General features: G+C 44.4%; 1 protein-coding gene across 1 annotated transcript in view; it reads right to left on the bottom strand.

Moving 5' to 3' along the window:
* MYO5B (myosin VB) overlaps window positions 1-17,000 on the bottom strand; it is a 152,398-nt gene that overhangs the window by 73,796 nt on the left and 61,602 nt on the right. Inside the window, exons 11-14 of the mRNA XM_080371670.1 lie at window positions 12,229-12,310; window positions 10,559-10,699; window positions 2,131-2,253; window positions 755-838 (exon numbers count right to left, since the gene is read on the bottom strand). Coding sequence (XP_080227796.1) covers window positions 755-838; window positions 2,131-2,253; window positions 10,559-10,699; window positions 12,229-12,310 — 430 coding nt within the window. The remainder of the gene's footprint in view (window positions 1-754; window positions 839-2,130; window positions 2,254-10,558; window positions 10,700-12,228; window positions 12,311-17,000) is intronic.

Below are 17,000 nucleotides of genomic sequence, written 5' to 3'. Positions count from 1 at the left end.
CGAGCATAACCATCAATATGTGTTAATTTGTTAATATTACATACTGGCAGTAGTGTAAAATACCTCTACAGCAGTGAGAATGTCTCAGAGTTCATGTTACATTTCCAGAATCATATATTGACTCTATTTTTTTTGCATACTAATTATTAAAGTAATTAAAAGTTGCAGGGCCAAGTATGATGGACTACAGCTAAGGGTAACAGCCGATTTTATACAGAAGGGTGGTAGGGTCAGTATATACAATATACAAATACAGAGCACCACAAACTACACTGCTGATCTTAACCCCAGGATTCCCTGTGGCTCCACATGTCTTTAAGAACACCTTCAGTGCCCAGGTGATGGGCGGGGAGCTCTGAACAAGAGTTAAATGGGATTTACAATGCCCCATAATTGGCTGTTCCAAATTTTTGCTGTGACCAAGCAAGAAGACCACCAGCAGGTTTGGAGAGGATTTTGGTGATGCATCTTGACAGGATACCAGCACCAGGGTGGAGGAGAGCAGAGGACCATGCACATCCACACTTGGGTGCAACCATAACCCCCAGCACCCTCCTCTGCCCCTTTACTCCCTCCTCCACACACTGTTTATTTGCCTCTTTCACTGCTGTTAGTTGTTGGAGGCACCTGCATGCTCACATACACAGTATGCTGTGTCACGGCACAGGGATGCACGTACAGAGCCCACGTTTTGGGGAGTGGCAGCGCCAATTTAGCTCCAGCCAGGATCACTGCCCCACATTGTTGCTTTTACCTTGCTGGCTTTCAGGATGTGGATCTGTTCCTCATACACGGTATCCCTGTTCTTCTCCAGAAATCCCTCACTCTGGTATTCCACCTAACAGGAGACAAAGGAAGAGCCCAGAGGGTAAAGCCCAACCACACAGGGACAAGGTGCTGTGTCCCACCACTCCCCCAGTGTCAGGAGTTCACCTGAAAAATCTGAGAGGGAGGAGGATGGGGGAACAACTGGAATTTAAAGGTCACTTTTTATCAAAGAAAGTTAATTAAATTAAAGCAAAAATCCTTACTGCAAACACAGATTGCTTCTTAGTCCTTAAATTGCTCTGTATGGGACCCAACCACACTTCCACGGAAACAGGGGTAAAAATGCAACAATCATCAGTACCTCTATATGCTCTTTTGTCCACTCCTGAATAACTTGTAAGGTAATCAACAAATCTAAAAAGACACCCTGGCTACATCCCCTGTATGTCTCTTGTTTTTGAAATTGCAGAGGGTTGGGATGCAAAGGAAGAATTCAGAGAGGAGAAAATTTTACGTTATGTTTTACATTTGAAGTTGGCTCAAATAACTGACCATATACACACCAAAAAAAAAGGAAAACTCGCAAAGAGACATCATTTGCGAAGTATACATGTGCAGAATCACAGGCCTGAGGAAAGGGAAGTATCATCCTTTGCCATGAAAAGTGTCACTCGCATCCAAGGCAAACCTGGTTAGAAGAAGCACCTGTATGGGATCACAGCACCTGCAGTCATCTGGCTCTGCAGACACATCTCCAGGCTGGTTTTACATTTTCCTTTCTAACAAACATGTGTTTTGGATAACTGCAAGCTCTTAAGATTCTTATTTGCTGTGAGTTAACACCTGTCACATCAGGGTTTCAGTGAAGCTGGAGCCCATGGACAAGACCCTACAGCACCAGACAGTGGGATTCAGAGTCCCACAGTTGGCATCTTCTCCCTTGGAAGGGTGAGATCAGCCCAGGGTCACCTCTCACATGCTCCTCTCCACTGTACCTTGCTGATGCTCACAGCTCCTGCTCTTGAAAAGTAATTCCCTTTATTGGAAAATTTTTCATTTTCAGTCAAACTGCCCTTTACAGAAATTCATTTTGCTGCAGCTTTGAGAAAGAGGATTTTTCTCTCCTCTAGAAAACATAACTATTTAAAGCTTAGCATGATAGTTTGGAGGCTGAAGTCCTCCAAGCTGATCTAGATTGCAGCACGAACCAAGATTACTGCCAATCAGGCAGCCCTATCACCAAAAAAGCATCTCAGCAGTGCTATAAACTAGTTTTCCTTTGTGAAGTTCTTTTTTTTTCCTCTCCATACATTTCCCATTTCTGCATTCAAGTCCCAGCGCATGCAACACACGCCTGGTTACCTTATCAGCGAAATGCAGGATGATGAAGGAGGTGTTGGACATGCGGGGCTTCTGGAAGTGCTGGCTGCCAGCGTGCTGGTCGTACAGCTTCTGCATCCAGTTCTGGTCAGTGCCTTTGGGAACCTGGATGGGGAGAAAATGGACCAGAAAAAGTCAAGGTCAGGCATGCAAAGGGGGTGTGCAGAGGTATTGGAGAAACCCTCCTTACGGGCCTTCTGTAGTCCACATGAGCTACAGGAATATTTGAGAAAAAGTAGTCCACCCTCTAGTTCTAGGAGCATGTGTTATTTTATTTTCATGTATATACTTGACAGATACGCTAGAATTTCATTTCCAGTGAAAAACATCCAGATGCTGGTTCTGCTCCAACAGCCAGAACAACTCTTGCAGGAAAAAAAAATTAAAGAAGTATTTTTGCACTTAAGTTACAGTAATTGCTGAGACACCAACATTACTTTCTTAATGCAACTTTTGGCGACCAAATAATTTCACGAACTGCCATCCAACATAACATGTGGGAGACTAATTTAAAATAATAATGATAATACAACAGTATATTAAAATATTAAAAGTAATATTATAATAAATAACGTTAATAATAAAACCGGTAATTCTTAAGAAACTTCTGCCTCTCAGTAGGCTTGGGGTGGGGTCACTTGGATCCCAAACACAGGATGATTAAGCCCAGTTGCACACAGAGTTGGGACTTCAGCCCCACACACCTGTCCAACCACAGCTGAATGATTCCCACATCCCCCTCCCACACACCCAGCCTCCTGGACCACAAACCTCCTGGATGCCAAGCCCTCCTCCTGCACCCTATTTACACAAAAATCAGGGTCCAAGTCCTACGCAGACCTGCCCTTGAAAGAATTTGACCACAGTACACCAAGATATCAGGTGTTGCCCAAGACATTGTTTTGGTAGGATGGGGCAGAGAATGAAGAAATCCTAAACAACTGCCATGACTAAAAATACCTCACAATACCACCTGTGCAGCAAGGGAACGGGCTACCTCTCACAAATCAGCAGTTATAAGGAGGGCTTGAGCTTGCTTTCCCACCCAGCACCTGCAGTTTTTACCCACTAAATAATCATAAATTTCTTCAGTTAAAGCAATGCACTGCCAAGATTAGAGAGAAAAAAATAATTCTGGTTTTGATTTATTATTTTGCAAGCGTATAGCTGTATAGCAGTATGTAACAATATATTGTAACTTCCAATGCTCTCATGATTACACTTCCTGTAAAGATTTTTCTTTTTTTTTTTTTTTTTTTTTTTTTTTAGGGTATGTTTAGGTCCCTCTAAGGCTAACCAGCCAAACCCCCAAAGCTTTCCAAAAAACATAAGGGCATTTGAGGAAAGCACCATGGTTGTAAATATCTTTTATTTTGTACTTTTCCAGCACAAGTTTGCCATAAAGCAAAATTCTTGAAAACCAAACGAAACAAGGAGTGAAGTAGTTACACTTGAGAGCTGTGAGCCCCACAGTAAATGGGGCTCGTCCTCATCCCTCCTGCCTGCCTGCCAGGGATGGAAAAGGCAGGGGATGGTGCACTCTCCATCACTCCCAACAGAACACCAATGGTTGCACATATATCCACATAAATAATTTTTAAACAAAAAATGGCTGATCGGATTATTTGGGTTAGAAAAAGAGGAGTCAGGAGAAAAGTGTTAGGCAATATTTAAAATCAGGTGGCTGAAAGCCGAGAAATCACAGAACAATTGTGCAGCATCAGGGAAAACTCTGGGTAATCCATCAGGTCTTTTCATAGACCTTTATAAGAAAGGTGACAGGAATAGGAACAGCAAACAGTAAGAAGGAAAACTTGAGACAGAATAGCAGTATTTCTTTACGCTCCTCTGAAACAGCCTTTGATTTCATGACAAGCCAAAACATGCCAGAAGGGTTCTGGACACTGGGACAAGCATCTCCTGCCCACCCCCATTAACTGGAAAACGTGGATTAACTAAACACAGCAGCCACTCATGCAAGCCATGCTATGTCAGATGTTTTACATTTATAAATTATATTTACAGCTGTAATATTACAGTTGCAAGTGTAGTCAATTATGGATACACATAGAAATAACAGATTATATATAAATATTAGAAGTCATTTATTTATGCAATTATAGATATATTTTATTATGCAAGACAGACATGCATGTTCCAGCTATGGAGTTATATAAATGCAGATGGGTGTCTTTTCATCAGTTATATTTAATATTTATATGCAAAACAACATCCTTTCTGGAGGTACCATTAGGCATCTCCTGCTCAGGACTGAGCTGTGGGTACAGAGCAGGAGCACTGCAGAAACCTGAACTGCCAGGTGCTGCAGAGAGCAGATTTGTCCTGCACCAGCGCTCTTTTAGGCGATTCACTTTGCTGAAAAACCTGCTTATCTCAGAGCTGAACTTCAAAGGTATCACTCCTGCCTCCCAGAAAGAGGGTTTCACTGTACCCGCGCTGCTCCCTGCTCACCGTTTTGCAGCCTGGGTATTTTTAGCTGCCTGAGAAGCACCTGATAGGGACCAAGTCTCAGAGATAAAAACTAAACTACCAGGGCCATTATCTGTACTATTGTAACAGCTTTTGGTATTGGCTTGGCAGCTTAAGGCCTTCAGAGCCACTGAGGAAGTTATTTGAGACTCACTCATCAGTGCAAGGCGTTCTTTAGGGGATGGGGAAGAAGAAAACCGATGCAAGTATTGCTTGGAAGTCTCTTAACAGGAAAAACCTTCATCCACTAATTACACAAGGTCATTGCTTCTGCTTGTCTGCCCTCACCATCCCTCTGCCCATCACTCTGGATAAAATCGGTCAGGCAGTGTAATTCTGGCCAGTGTCACCTCCCACTTTCATACACTGCCCTCTGAGCTGCCAGGAACTACTGCAACTGGAATCAAACCCACCCAGCTCAGCCAGGGTCAGCCCCCAGGCTCCAGTCTGCTACTTTTGTATCAGAAGCATCCCATGGCCAAGAACCCACCGTGTTCTTCAAGAACCACCAGACAGCTGAGGAGAAGTTTACAGCTGCTTGGACTAAAGGGTGAGATTCCCACCACCATCACCTCCAACAGAAGGACAGTTAAATGGATAAAAGCAACAAAGGTCCATTAAAATGTAATGACCCAAATGTCAACCCTCTGAAAACACAGTGGGAGCTATTTACATTTTATTTCCTTTGTCCTTATCACTCCAACACATACTAAAGCCTGAGAAGAGCCTGGGTCTCCTCCACGCTGCAGAGACACATTCCACTACAAGTGATCTGCCTGACTTTAAAGTCATAAAAGCTGAAATCATGATGTAGGCAAGGTTATTCTGCCATCAAATCAGGTGGTCCGCCCGAAAGGAAAGCTCAGCGGTCCAACCTCCATGTATCTGCTCGTGGAGCTGAAATCCCCCTGGACAGGACGAGGCGGCACAGGAAGGCAGCATGTTAATTTCTAATGTTCAAAAAACTAACAAGTCCAGACAAGGAACACACATTTGTTCAGATACCCAAGTTCACAGTGATGCACAGGGACAAGCAGGACTGAAAACTAGAAGCCGACTTCAACATTTCTGGCACTTGACAGAAAGACACAGGAAAGGTTAAAGAGCATCTTTTGAACAGCGTTAGAAAATGCGTTTGGCACAGTAACAGCCTAACATGATGGCAAAGTGCCATAAAACACAAAACTGAGCCACGAGAGAGTTTGAGAACATGAGGGAGTTTGTGGGTTTGGCTGGACACTTCCCCCCTTTGGCAGCCTCGGGGTCACTTTCCTCCTCAGCAGAAAGAACTTCACTAAGATCCCTAATAAATCTTGGACAACAATGCCGGGATTGATACATCAGCTCTTCCAACCAGCCCATTCTGGGTCAAACCCTTTTAGGTGCACTTCATGCTAACGGCAAAAAAAAAATGTCATTAATTTTTCCATTCCTGCTCCCATTCCAATGGCATAGGCAAAAGCAAGAAAGCAGCCAGGCAGCAGGATACCTTACAGAGAATCCTGGACATCCATAGAAACTTCTGACTGTCCTCCCAAATGGCACTTGGGAAGCATATGGAGGACAAGCAGAGCAAGTAGTTTCAGCCTGAAAAGCAGGACACTTGATCCAGCTTTGACACAGAGACCTGACAACATTTCTAAAAGAGTTTTCACCTTTCTTTGAACATTATTTAAGTCTCCTGAAACATCAATCCTGAATGGTTGCTCCTCTTCAGAGTGCAGAAATCACTATTCACGTTTCCTCAAAGCCTTTAAGATCTTCCTAGAAAGTCCGCTGTCCCTTCTACCAAAGTAATTCCCTCCACAAGAAGGCCAACCACACCCTAAAGCCATCCCAGACATCCAAGCAATCTTCCACGTCCTCCCAACCTTCCACAACTGCATTTTCAGGGGACAGCCTCCCTCTTTAACGCCCGTCTCTTCTCATAGGCTCTACATTTGTCTTCTTTCTCTCCTCAAGGACTCCGCCCTTATCCCAGATTATTTCCTACCACCGCTGGCCTTACAGTCACTCCATGCACACGTCACAGCTCACCATCAGGGAGGTTCTCCTGGATGCCCTTCTCCAATTCTCTTCAGGCTTATCAGTTTGTGCTACAGGACTTCAATGTTGTGCACACCATGGTAGCCTTGACATGGCCATGGTTTCTAGCCAAGGCCATTTCTGTCTGTGTGACAAATCCTTGCTGTCCCTCTGGCATCTTTTTAGGTCAAAACAAAAATCAAGAGGTCCTAAAAGCTCCCAATCTGGGCAAATGACACTCTAGTGCAGGAAGCAGGGAAAAGGCACCTAGAGGACTCCAAGGTCCCTTAGAAGAGAACATCAGGTCACAGTCCCATGGAAATTAGAAGGCTTCCTCTAGGCAGACCAGGGACATACCTGGAGGTTGGACCAGATGACCTCCAGAAGCCCACTTCCAACTTAATAATTCTACAACAGCTTCCAATTCCTAAGACCTCAAAGCTGTTTAAGAAACTCCAGACCCAAACATATCATAAAGCCCTCTTTTTTCAGAGCTAGGGGTTTTATTATTTGCTTCCATGAGACAGGTTTAGTCCTTAAAATTCTGAACTCAATTCAAGAGCCCTCTTTTTAATTGTCAATTCCTATTTCAACCCTGTCTGCTCCCCCTCCTTCTCTAAATGGCAGCAAGATGCTCATATGACCTTTTTTAGCTGAACTGCTTCAGCACATACCCAGACACCCCCTCCTCAACCTCACATTAAAGATTTAAAAAAAATAAAATCCATACTGTGAAGCAAGAACATTAGCGACAAACCCTCCGCATTTGCATTGTTGTTCCATTACGTTGGCAGGACCCCCTCGATGACACTTCAAGTCCCAGAGTATATTTATCTGCTGTTGTATGTGCTAATGAGATGGCTTGCAATTACCCTATTGTGGTCCTGCGCCCATCATGGCCAGCCCCCCTGAGAGCTGAAATCCTGCTGCAGGGGTAAAGGTTTTCATCCATAAACCGATGCTTTCAGTTGACAGGCTCTGCTGAAATTTTCATAAACTGCAAACATTCTCCGGCTTTATTATAAAAGAGTCAATTACAGGGCCCATAATAAGGGCCTGTGACTAATGACAGCATTCCCCACTGACAGGTAAACACCCAGATAATTGGCATTTGATGTGGTGGGGGGGACAGATCCTGCATTTCATTTTTGTGGTCAAAAAAAAAAAGCATGAATGAAAAAAGTAGCCCAAATTACTGCTGGTGCATGAGTCACTGTCTAATGCAAAGTCACCAGCAGCAACCAGTACCAGGTGTTTCAGGGAGAAGCAAAAAGCATTACAGTCAATATGGCATGAAGGAAACTTCCCACAACGGTCCTCAACACCTAGGAGCCAGCTCGAGCCTAAAGAATTTAACAGGCTTAATAGCGCAGAGACCAAATTAAATGGTACTGAATATCAAACAAATAATCTGACCTCCTTATGAGCCAGCACTGGCTATGATGCTGTTCTTAAGGGAATCAAGTTAAGTTTCATTTGTTCTCATTTTTAAGAAGTCTTCCTGAAACCAGATTGAAGAAGGACAAAACCCCGACTCCAGCTCATCACAAACGGATAGTCAGAGTGCCTGTACCCCAGACAAGGTTTGAGCTCATGAGACATGCAAGCTGGGGCAGCGCTGTCATGCCTGGGAAGGGAGCCCTGTCAGGAAGAGAGCAGTCACTTGACAGGTCACCTCTCTCCCAGACACAGACAGGTCATACATCTCCTTAAATCCCAACAGGGACACTAGTCTAAATAATGGGTCCAAACTTTCCCCTCTAACGCAACAGGACACTCCTGCCCTTGGGCCACGGGATCTGCACTCCATGCCCATGGATTCCACAGAGCCAACAAGAATCTGTCGTGTCCTTCTGTATCACCTTGGCTATCCTGGTGGGGGGGACTCTTCCCGGCTTCAGCTCTCCCACCATCCCCTTGCCTCATCCTTCCCTGCCCTCGTTCAAAAACACTCAAAGCCCTTCCACAATCAGTAAGACATTTCCTGACACAGAACACATCCAGATCTTGATGGAAGCTCTTCCCAAGGACAACTTGTTGATCACATCATAGCAAAACCAGTCTGAGGCTCCACATGGCAGCCTCATCCAGCAGGAAGGCAGTCACCATGCTCTTCCACTAGGCTGTTCTCTGTATTAAAAAGGCTTATTTCACGGTTGAATCTGTCCAACTTTTAGCTGTTGCACACTAGAGGCTTTTTTGTACTGAAGGGTCTGAACACCCTCCCATTCACTATGACTTACAATCGCTCCTGTGTATCACTCAAGTTTCTTTATCCTCAGTATCATAATGTTTTATAGCCCTCATCTGGTAACACTCAAGTATTTCCTTGTCATCACTGCGGTGCAGACACCAGAAATCAAGAGATACGAGCTGCTCTGCCCAGCCTAAGAGGCTTTTTCAGCACAGCATCACACCGAGCTCTGCTGTCAAGATGACCGTACCTAAAGACACTAGACCTTCCACATACTCTTTGCACCAAAGACCTTCAAAACAGGCATCCCAGCTTCTCAAGAAAAACCTTTCTCCAAAAAAAATGAACTTTGGCTTTTTGTTGAAATGGGAAGTGCTGTGGATAATGTCCACTTTCAACAGCATTTTCCACATTGATAAACTAGAACTTTTAAAGAAAAATGCCCCAGACAGTGTTTCCAGAAATAAGAAACATCTTCCAGCATAAACCTGTCTCAAGCAGGATACTAAACAGGCTTTGTTCTTGGGATCTGGTGTGTGACGGAGGCAAAAGGACACAGACGAGAGGATTAAGGTGTCCGGTGCAGCCCTGACCCTCTGTCTTCCAACCCACACACCGGCAGGACGTCTCTAAGCCATGCCATCTCTGCCTCTCCTACCAGGCTTGTGTCGGCTGGCTCTTGGTGTTTCACAGCAGAAGTACAGAAGAGGTATCCTCCTATTTAGTACCCATGGGTTACCAGAGATTTTTCCTCTCAGAGAGATTAGAAGGAAATGAAGCCAAAGAGCGTATTTCAGATCTGGGTTACTCAAATCCAGAGTCTGCTGGTCCCTAGAGAATATAAACCCCATGAGAAAATACAATGGATATTGATTATATCTCCTCGGAATGGTGCTTCCAGATTGGGTTTGGATGTGCACCTAGCTATCTTCAGACAGGTTGGAGATGGACTAGAAGAGGATGCTGCAAGCAGGAGGAGAGGTGATCTGCTGGTCAGGAGTCCCTGACTGCAACTGTGCTGAGGAAGGGTGTGAAAAGGAAGGATTTTACTGGAAGGTGAGATAAAGGGGCTGTGGGCTGGACTGGGACATTCTTACATTTCCTGTTCCTAGATGCTCTTAATTCATGACTGAACTGGGAGTCCAGCCTTTCTTATGGACTCTCATAAAGGTCTGTGGTTCTGGCCTTTCTTCTCAACTTTTAAGCAAGATTTAAATTTAGGCTGGTATGAGAGAGAGAGGGTAAAAGACAGCAAACTACTCTCCCAACATTACAAGCACCTGAAGTCTGTACACTAAATGCAATCGACTTTACACCAAACAGCTACCACAAGAAGACACAGGTTTCCCTCAAGACAAAATAAAGCTTGAGACAGGGAGGAATTCCAGCTCCTGGGTAACACTGAAGAAATCAAGAGTCACAAGCAACAGCTGTTCCTAAGTACACCCATGTCAGAAACATGACGTCCAGTAACACACGGTGAGATCAGGTACCCAGGCTGGCAGCCAACATCTGCCAAGGAGGTTCTCAATCACCCTACAGCAAAGCAAATGTCAAAAGCCTACCCTAGCCATGAGCAGCCCAGCAATGCATGTGAAAGGAGATGTTTACCCTCTTGCAAGCTACCACAGGTCAAAGCCGGCTCTTTTAATCTTTCATGAAAATAAAAATACCAGTGAAAAGGTGGGTCATCCTCTTTACCTTGCATTCTTCATCCAGTAGGTCCAAGATACCAAGTTTCATCTCTATAAGGTCTATGCAGGGTTGGTTATCGCAGAAGTCTATGAGAGTCCAAGGGATTCCCTCCTTCATGTACTCTTCTTGTTCCAGCTTAAACACATGCTGAGAGTGGAAAAACAGCAGTTACTGACTGTGACCTTAACCAGCCCCTTCCCCATTCACCCACTTGTCCCTGCTGGAGCAGAGTATTCCATCAGCACATCCAGAAGCCATAGAAGCTTTAGATGCCCTCACGTGCAGTTTTGTACAGCCTCTACCACTTACACAATCTAGCTTCTGGCAAGGAAAATTAAAGTATTACAGTAGGACTCCATGGGCAAAGAAAAAAAGGCTTTAAATTACTTTCACTGGAAAATGACTGAAACTGTCACTACACCTTGGTGGAAGCCATACACTGAAATGGCAATGACACACTTATCTCTTGGGCTGACAAAAATCCCTCTTCTCCTTTAGCACTCTGCTGATTCAACTAGTGACCTGCAGCAGGCTCATACGCTGGAAGCTGAGTGCAGGTGCCCCCATCTGTGCTTCACAAAGAGCACCCATCATCCTAGAAGGGATATCAACAGCAGTATCTGACTGACTCAGGAACACTTCTATTGCAAATTACTATTTAAAAAAAAAATTAAAAATCCTATTAAAAAAGAAAAAAAAAAATCTTTGCATGGCTTATGTATTTCAGACCTCTGCCCAAGCAGATAAATTGTCTCTGACTATTTCTGAGATACTCTAAGCATATTAAAAATGATTTTTCAAATGCACTTTTTTCTTCAAAGATAGCTTTTTAAAATCTCTTCAAACACGTCATCTCAGAGTTTGAATTTATAAGCTTCAGAAGTGATAGTTGGACATACTAAGTAAGATATGAATAGTGCAAATACCATCCATAATTTACTTTTCATTTTTAGTAGTAGTGATCTGATACATTAGATATACCGCAAATGTTCACGTCTATGCATATAAAACTGTTTCAAAGTGCCAAACTACTCTGCAGTACTTAGCTGATCAAATTTAACAAGTTTTCTCTTGTATCCTGAAACTAACAGTAATTTTTCCCCTGCTTACCACAAAAGCAGGAAACGGCCCCTTACTGGTTACACTTCCAACGCAGGCAAGCACTTATATCTAATAAAATACAAGAATCTCAGGTTTTTGAGGGGCACATCCAAGTGAAAAATGGGGAGCGTGTCCAATCCTGCTATTTATAACACAGTTTTTGTTGCAGAGGCTTAAGCCACACTTAATAGGCAGGTTCCCACCCAGGCTTTCTCTCACACTGGAAATCAGGACTCTGCACAAGATCATCCAGGTTTCAGTTTGAAACTATGAAAAAAAAAAATATATATTGGCAAACTATCTACTTACCCAAAATCACCAGTGAACCTTTGCATAAACCATTTGCAAACCTGCTTCCAGTATTGACCTTATAAGTCAACTAAGCAACATTTTCAACTTGATATGAATATTTAGCACAATTGCAATGCATAATCGTTACCTGGGAGAGACTGTATCCCATTCATGCTGGCCACATGATCTGGCCAGGCTGCAGGTAAATGGCACCTAACATAAAATAATCCCACTTTGATACATTTTCTGCTATGTTTTATAGAACATTTCCAAGCTGACCTTACCAAGTTGAACTGCTGCTGGAGCTTTTCGTTGGCATAGTTGATACAAAACTGTTCAAAGCTATTCACTTCAAAAGTTTCAAACCTGCAAAGCAATGAATAAATTAGCATTAAGCCTTGCTTAGTCTCAAGATCAACTTCTGTTTGCAACCATGTCATCTGTGTGATGGATAACACCACTTATTACACGGTGTCTTTGCATTCCTCCTATCCTAGATCTACACTTTATTCCTCATTCCCCAAAACAGGTATCTTTCCTTGCAACAACTCAAGGGATTCAAGAGGTCTCTCTGCTACACAGATGAGATATTCAGCGTGACTGTAGCTTCCTGCCCATCAGGCAGAAGTGCTGTCTAAGGCATGAAATGTAACAGCCTCTCTTGGGGAAAAATATTATGAAATACCAAGTCCAAATATATTCACTGCAAAGGTGATGGAGAAACAGTAACTGCTGTCTTAAAAGACCCAACGTGGTATTTTTAAAGCAATTCAATAGAGCAGAAAAAGAAGGTATTAAATTCATAATTATAGTCTCTGTATCGCATCCCTGATAGCACAAAAGTTAGATACACGCAAGCAAGTGACTTCTGGAGGCAGAGAGAGAAATGGTGCTTTCAGCTCTGATTCCAACACATTCCTTAGAGGGAGTTTGGTGTTAGTCTCTGTGATTCCCCCTCTTCACTAGGGCTTCCAAAGCTCCCCTCGCCAAATTATTATCCCATCCCTCTGCAGGCCAACTCCAAACTGAACTCAATACTGGCTTCCTAGTCACAATTAGGAAAAAAAAAATTAAAAAATGCATTTTTAATAACACAAACTACAAGCAAGCAGCAGAGAGCCAGCACAGCCCCAGGGGTGGTCAGCGCTGAAGCACGCAATGTCCAGGAACAGGCACAGGGAGTTGGGCTTACTCTTAAAAGAGGAAAAAAAAAAATTCAGCTACCACAGGGAATTATGTGATTTCTATTTTTAAGGCACAGTTGGAAGGGAGAGGGGAAAAAAAGTCTTTGACACATGACTGTAAGGATTAAACTAAGGGAAGAAGCGGCAAGGGCTGCTGTAATGATAAATGCGTGGCAAAATATTTATTCAGGTAATAGGTGCTGTACGAGCTGGCAGTACAGTCTCAAAGCGCTAAACAAGTGAAGCCTTTACCCCCTTCCCTCAAAAGAAAAAATAAATTAAAATCAGCATTTCTTGTACTTTCTGAGGACTACCTGGCTATTATCTACATGATGCAGTTATTCCCCAGGTATTACCATGCAGTAAAGCCCTCACGATACAAAATGCCTCAGCCCTTGAGGAAAGGCAATACAAAAAAGCTAAAGGAAAAGGGGGAATAGGAAAAAGGTGTCATTTTGGTGCTTTTATCAGCCCCACAGCTCTCCAGGAAAGCCAGGACTGTTCCCCCTCTGCCTGACCCAAGGCTGGCATTGCTCCCAGAGCCAGTGCAGCCCACGCTGAGCAGAGGATTCTCAATCCATCCCCATGCCAGGAACCAAGCTTTACAATCTTTAATGCAGCAAAATCTGGTGGCTGGGACACACAAATGTTTATATTAAACACGTCGCCAGAGCCTCCATGATGAACGTGTCCTTGAAGAGCTGCTGCTGCGCTTGGATCTTGGTTGCAACACCCATCACACCGAGCAGATCCCTGCCTTCAGCTCTTGCAATTAAAGGGACTCTACTTTCCCAGTACTCCTCAGAAATCCCAATCCTGCAGGTTCATGATTAGAGCCACAGGGCAAGGAAAGACTTAATTAAAACAGAGATGGAGAGGCACAATGAGCTAGGTGGGAAAACGCAATGAGAGCGAGGGTACAAGAGGAAGAGATATCAGAGTGGAAACTTTTTCCACTTGAGAAACACCAGATGTGATTTACGAACCCTCTTCGGTGCCAGCCAGCCGGGGGCAGAGCAGCTGTACAATATCAACTCCAAGGGAGATTTTGTGAAGTTTTTAATTATGGGACTCTGCCAGCGCAATTTGCTCATTGACAGAGCAGTTTGATCACCAGTTCCTCATGCACATTCACCAGGAGGTCCTACCTGCACACAGTGACTGCACTAAAATGACATCCTAATGGGAAAAGGAAACCAATGGCCATTTTGGTTTCTATTCATTTTAGGGCACTATATTTTGGTGCAAAAAATAAGCATATTCACTGCTCCAACCCACCATCATGACTCCTGGGAAGGCTTGGGGACAGCTCTTGGGAGCAAATGTTGGGAGCAAATGTTGCATTTTGGTTTTTCTTCTGTTCCCTTTTCTGCTGTGTGACTGGTATCTCCTAAATCTGCTGCAGCACCAGGGTTTATACTAAAATATTTAAACTTCATAAATAAGTCCAGCATACAGCTGGATGCCTGGATGTTCACACTTCTCTTCACATGGCAAACAGAGGAAAAATAAGCCATCCCCACCAAGTCCAGGAATGCCACGTGAACGCACTCTTCAGATGGACTGGGGTATTGCTAGTATAGTAAATGACGTGATTTCAATAAAAGCATAAAGGCTTTTAGTGTGGCACCCTGTCACCTCAGTGTTAACAGAGAATTAAGGATGTGGAGTTAAGTATTAGAGAATTCAGAAAGAAACTCCACAGCCTCTAGACCATCTCCATTTGGACTTTGTCCCTAGAAATCCCACCCACGGGGACAGTCCTCCCCCAGGACCACCAGGACAGAGGTGCTCTCAGGATGTTAGGGATGTGTGGTGAAGGCTGCTTGCAGGCTCCCTGCCTTTCTAGCTTAATTCCTCTCCTAGAGGAAAACCAACAAGCATTTAGGGAAAAAAAAACAAACTAATTTCCAGTATTCGGCAGAATGCGTTGAAACTCCCAAATAACCCGAGCCTGGGGAACAAACCACTGTCCAGGACTGCAGAGAGTCAGGTTGTCAGCCCCCAAAGTCCCTGTATTGTTAGTTACTCAGCATTTACACAGCAAAACCCCCTTCTGAAAGGGATTTATGGTCTCTTGAGTAGGCCGGACTCTCACACAAGTATTACAGCCCACAGAGCAGAAACCCTTCCCCTGCAAACCTGCCTATTTCTACAGGACCTGCCAGCACCTGTGGAAAACCCCTGCTGTACCCCACGGTGACACTGGTGCTGTAAAAGCACCTGCTAGCTCACACACTGGATGTGATGTAGGAGACCGGCAGCTAAGGGAGGATTTTCTTCCACTCTAACAGGTTTTCAAGTCCAGCTTAATCTTTCGTGACTGTTATCCTCAAGTCTCCTTTTATTCAGGTTTCTGCAAGGCCACATCTGATTTTTTAACTCAGACATCCACTTTTCTGTGCTGACCGACCATCACTCACATGGCTCCATCTCAAAGCTTTAGTTATCATATCCCAGCCTGCAGAAATCTCTATTTGTAGGGACACTGATGGGAAACAGCTTTTCCATCTCATACAGTCTTCAAACCAGACTGTGCCAATACCATCTGGTTATTTAAGATATTCCAGGTCCCATGCTATCTACCAAGCCCAGACACTTGCAAACCTCTGAGGGCAATCTCACCATCTCAACCCCTCCCACTGAAACCCCAAAACCAGAGGACTGTATTCTTACCATACTTGACACAAGTGTTCCTGTAAACCCTGCCATAGGCAGCAGTCACCGATGGAGATGAGCAGGCAGTGGGCTATGCTGATGCTCCAGCACTTTCTGGTATCCTTTCTGCTGCCATGGCTGTCCAGCGGATGTTAAAATCAACATCCCAAACACCAGGAGCTGTAGAACCTCCCCTGGGAGGTTTTATACACAAGATCCAATTCCAGCAACCGTGTAAGTATTATAGATATCAAAGCTTTCTGCAGCTGACCCAGAGCCGCTTCGGCAGGATCTCATGCTGAGTTTCAGGTCCATCTAGATCTGACACACCTTACAAGGAGTCTGCCATTACACGGGATTTGGGATTCAGCAAGTACAGCAACTGCACTGGGTCAGGGGCTGGTTCCTGGTACATCTACAATTGATCCATCCCACCTCCTCCTCCGAAACAGGAGCAACTGAGAATCTTAATGTATTAAGGGAGCACAGCAGGTCACTGCTGTCCCACTTAGACTCACAGAATGGTTTGGGTTGGAAGGGACCTTTAAAGACCTTCAGGTACAACGCCCTGCCACCAGCAGGGACATCCTCAGCTGGATCAGGTTGCTCAGAGCCCGTCCAGCCTGACCTTGGATGTTGCCAGGGATGGGGCATCAGGCACCTCTCTGTGCAGCCTGTGACTTCTCTCTTGTCCTTGCCCCCCAGAGAGACAGAAAAGGGATGGTGTTGAAAGAGGGGAGGTGAAAATCCAAACCCAGAAAACCTCTTTCCATTCCCACTGACAGAATCCCTTCCTTTCTACTACATCTTCTGCTTCTTCAGTTAAAATGAATTCTTCACAGCCAACTCTTGCATCCCTCTTCTACCAGTGCTCAGGTGCCAGGATGAAAGACTGGACAGTAACTGGTACCCAGTCTGAATTTAAAGAGATTGCAGGCTGGAAGCCTTGCCTTCAGTTATGGCAGAGCCTTCTGCACCTTACTCCCTGCCACAGGTTCCCAAAGTGCTCTGAAAGCTCTTGGTGCACAAGGGCCCTGCAGCAACAGTTTCACAGCTGAAGAAGCAAAATAGTTTCCTCAAATCCCACAGCAACCCCAAGCAGAGCCTAGCACAGTCTTTGGTCTCCACATCAGCATCTTTACTCCTTGCTTATCTTCAAGCTCGACGCTTTCAACAGCATGGAGAATACAAATCCTGAATGGTGATGGCACAGG

Source organism: Falco punctatus (genome assembly GCF_963210335.1).
Source record: "Falco punctatus genome assembly, chromosome: Z".
Taxonomy (NCBI): Eukaryota; Metazoa; Chordata; class Aves; order Falconiformes; family Falconidae; genus Falco; species Falco punctatus.
Note: the sequence above shows the minus strand (reverse complement) of the source record. Positions and strands in the feature narration are given on the sequence as shown.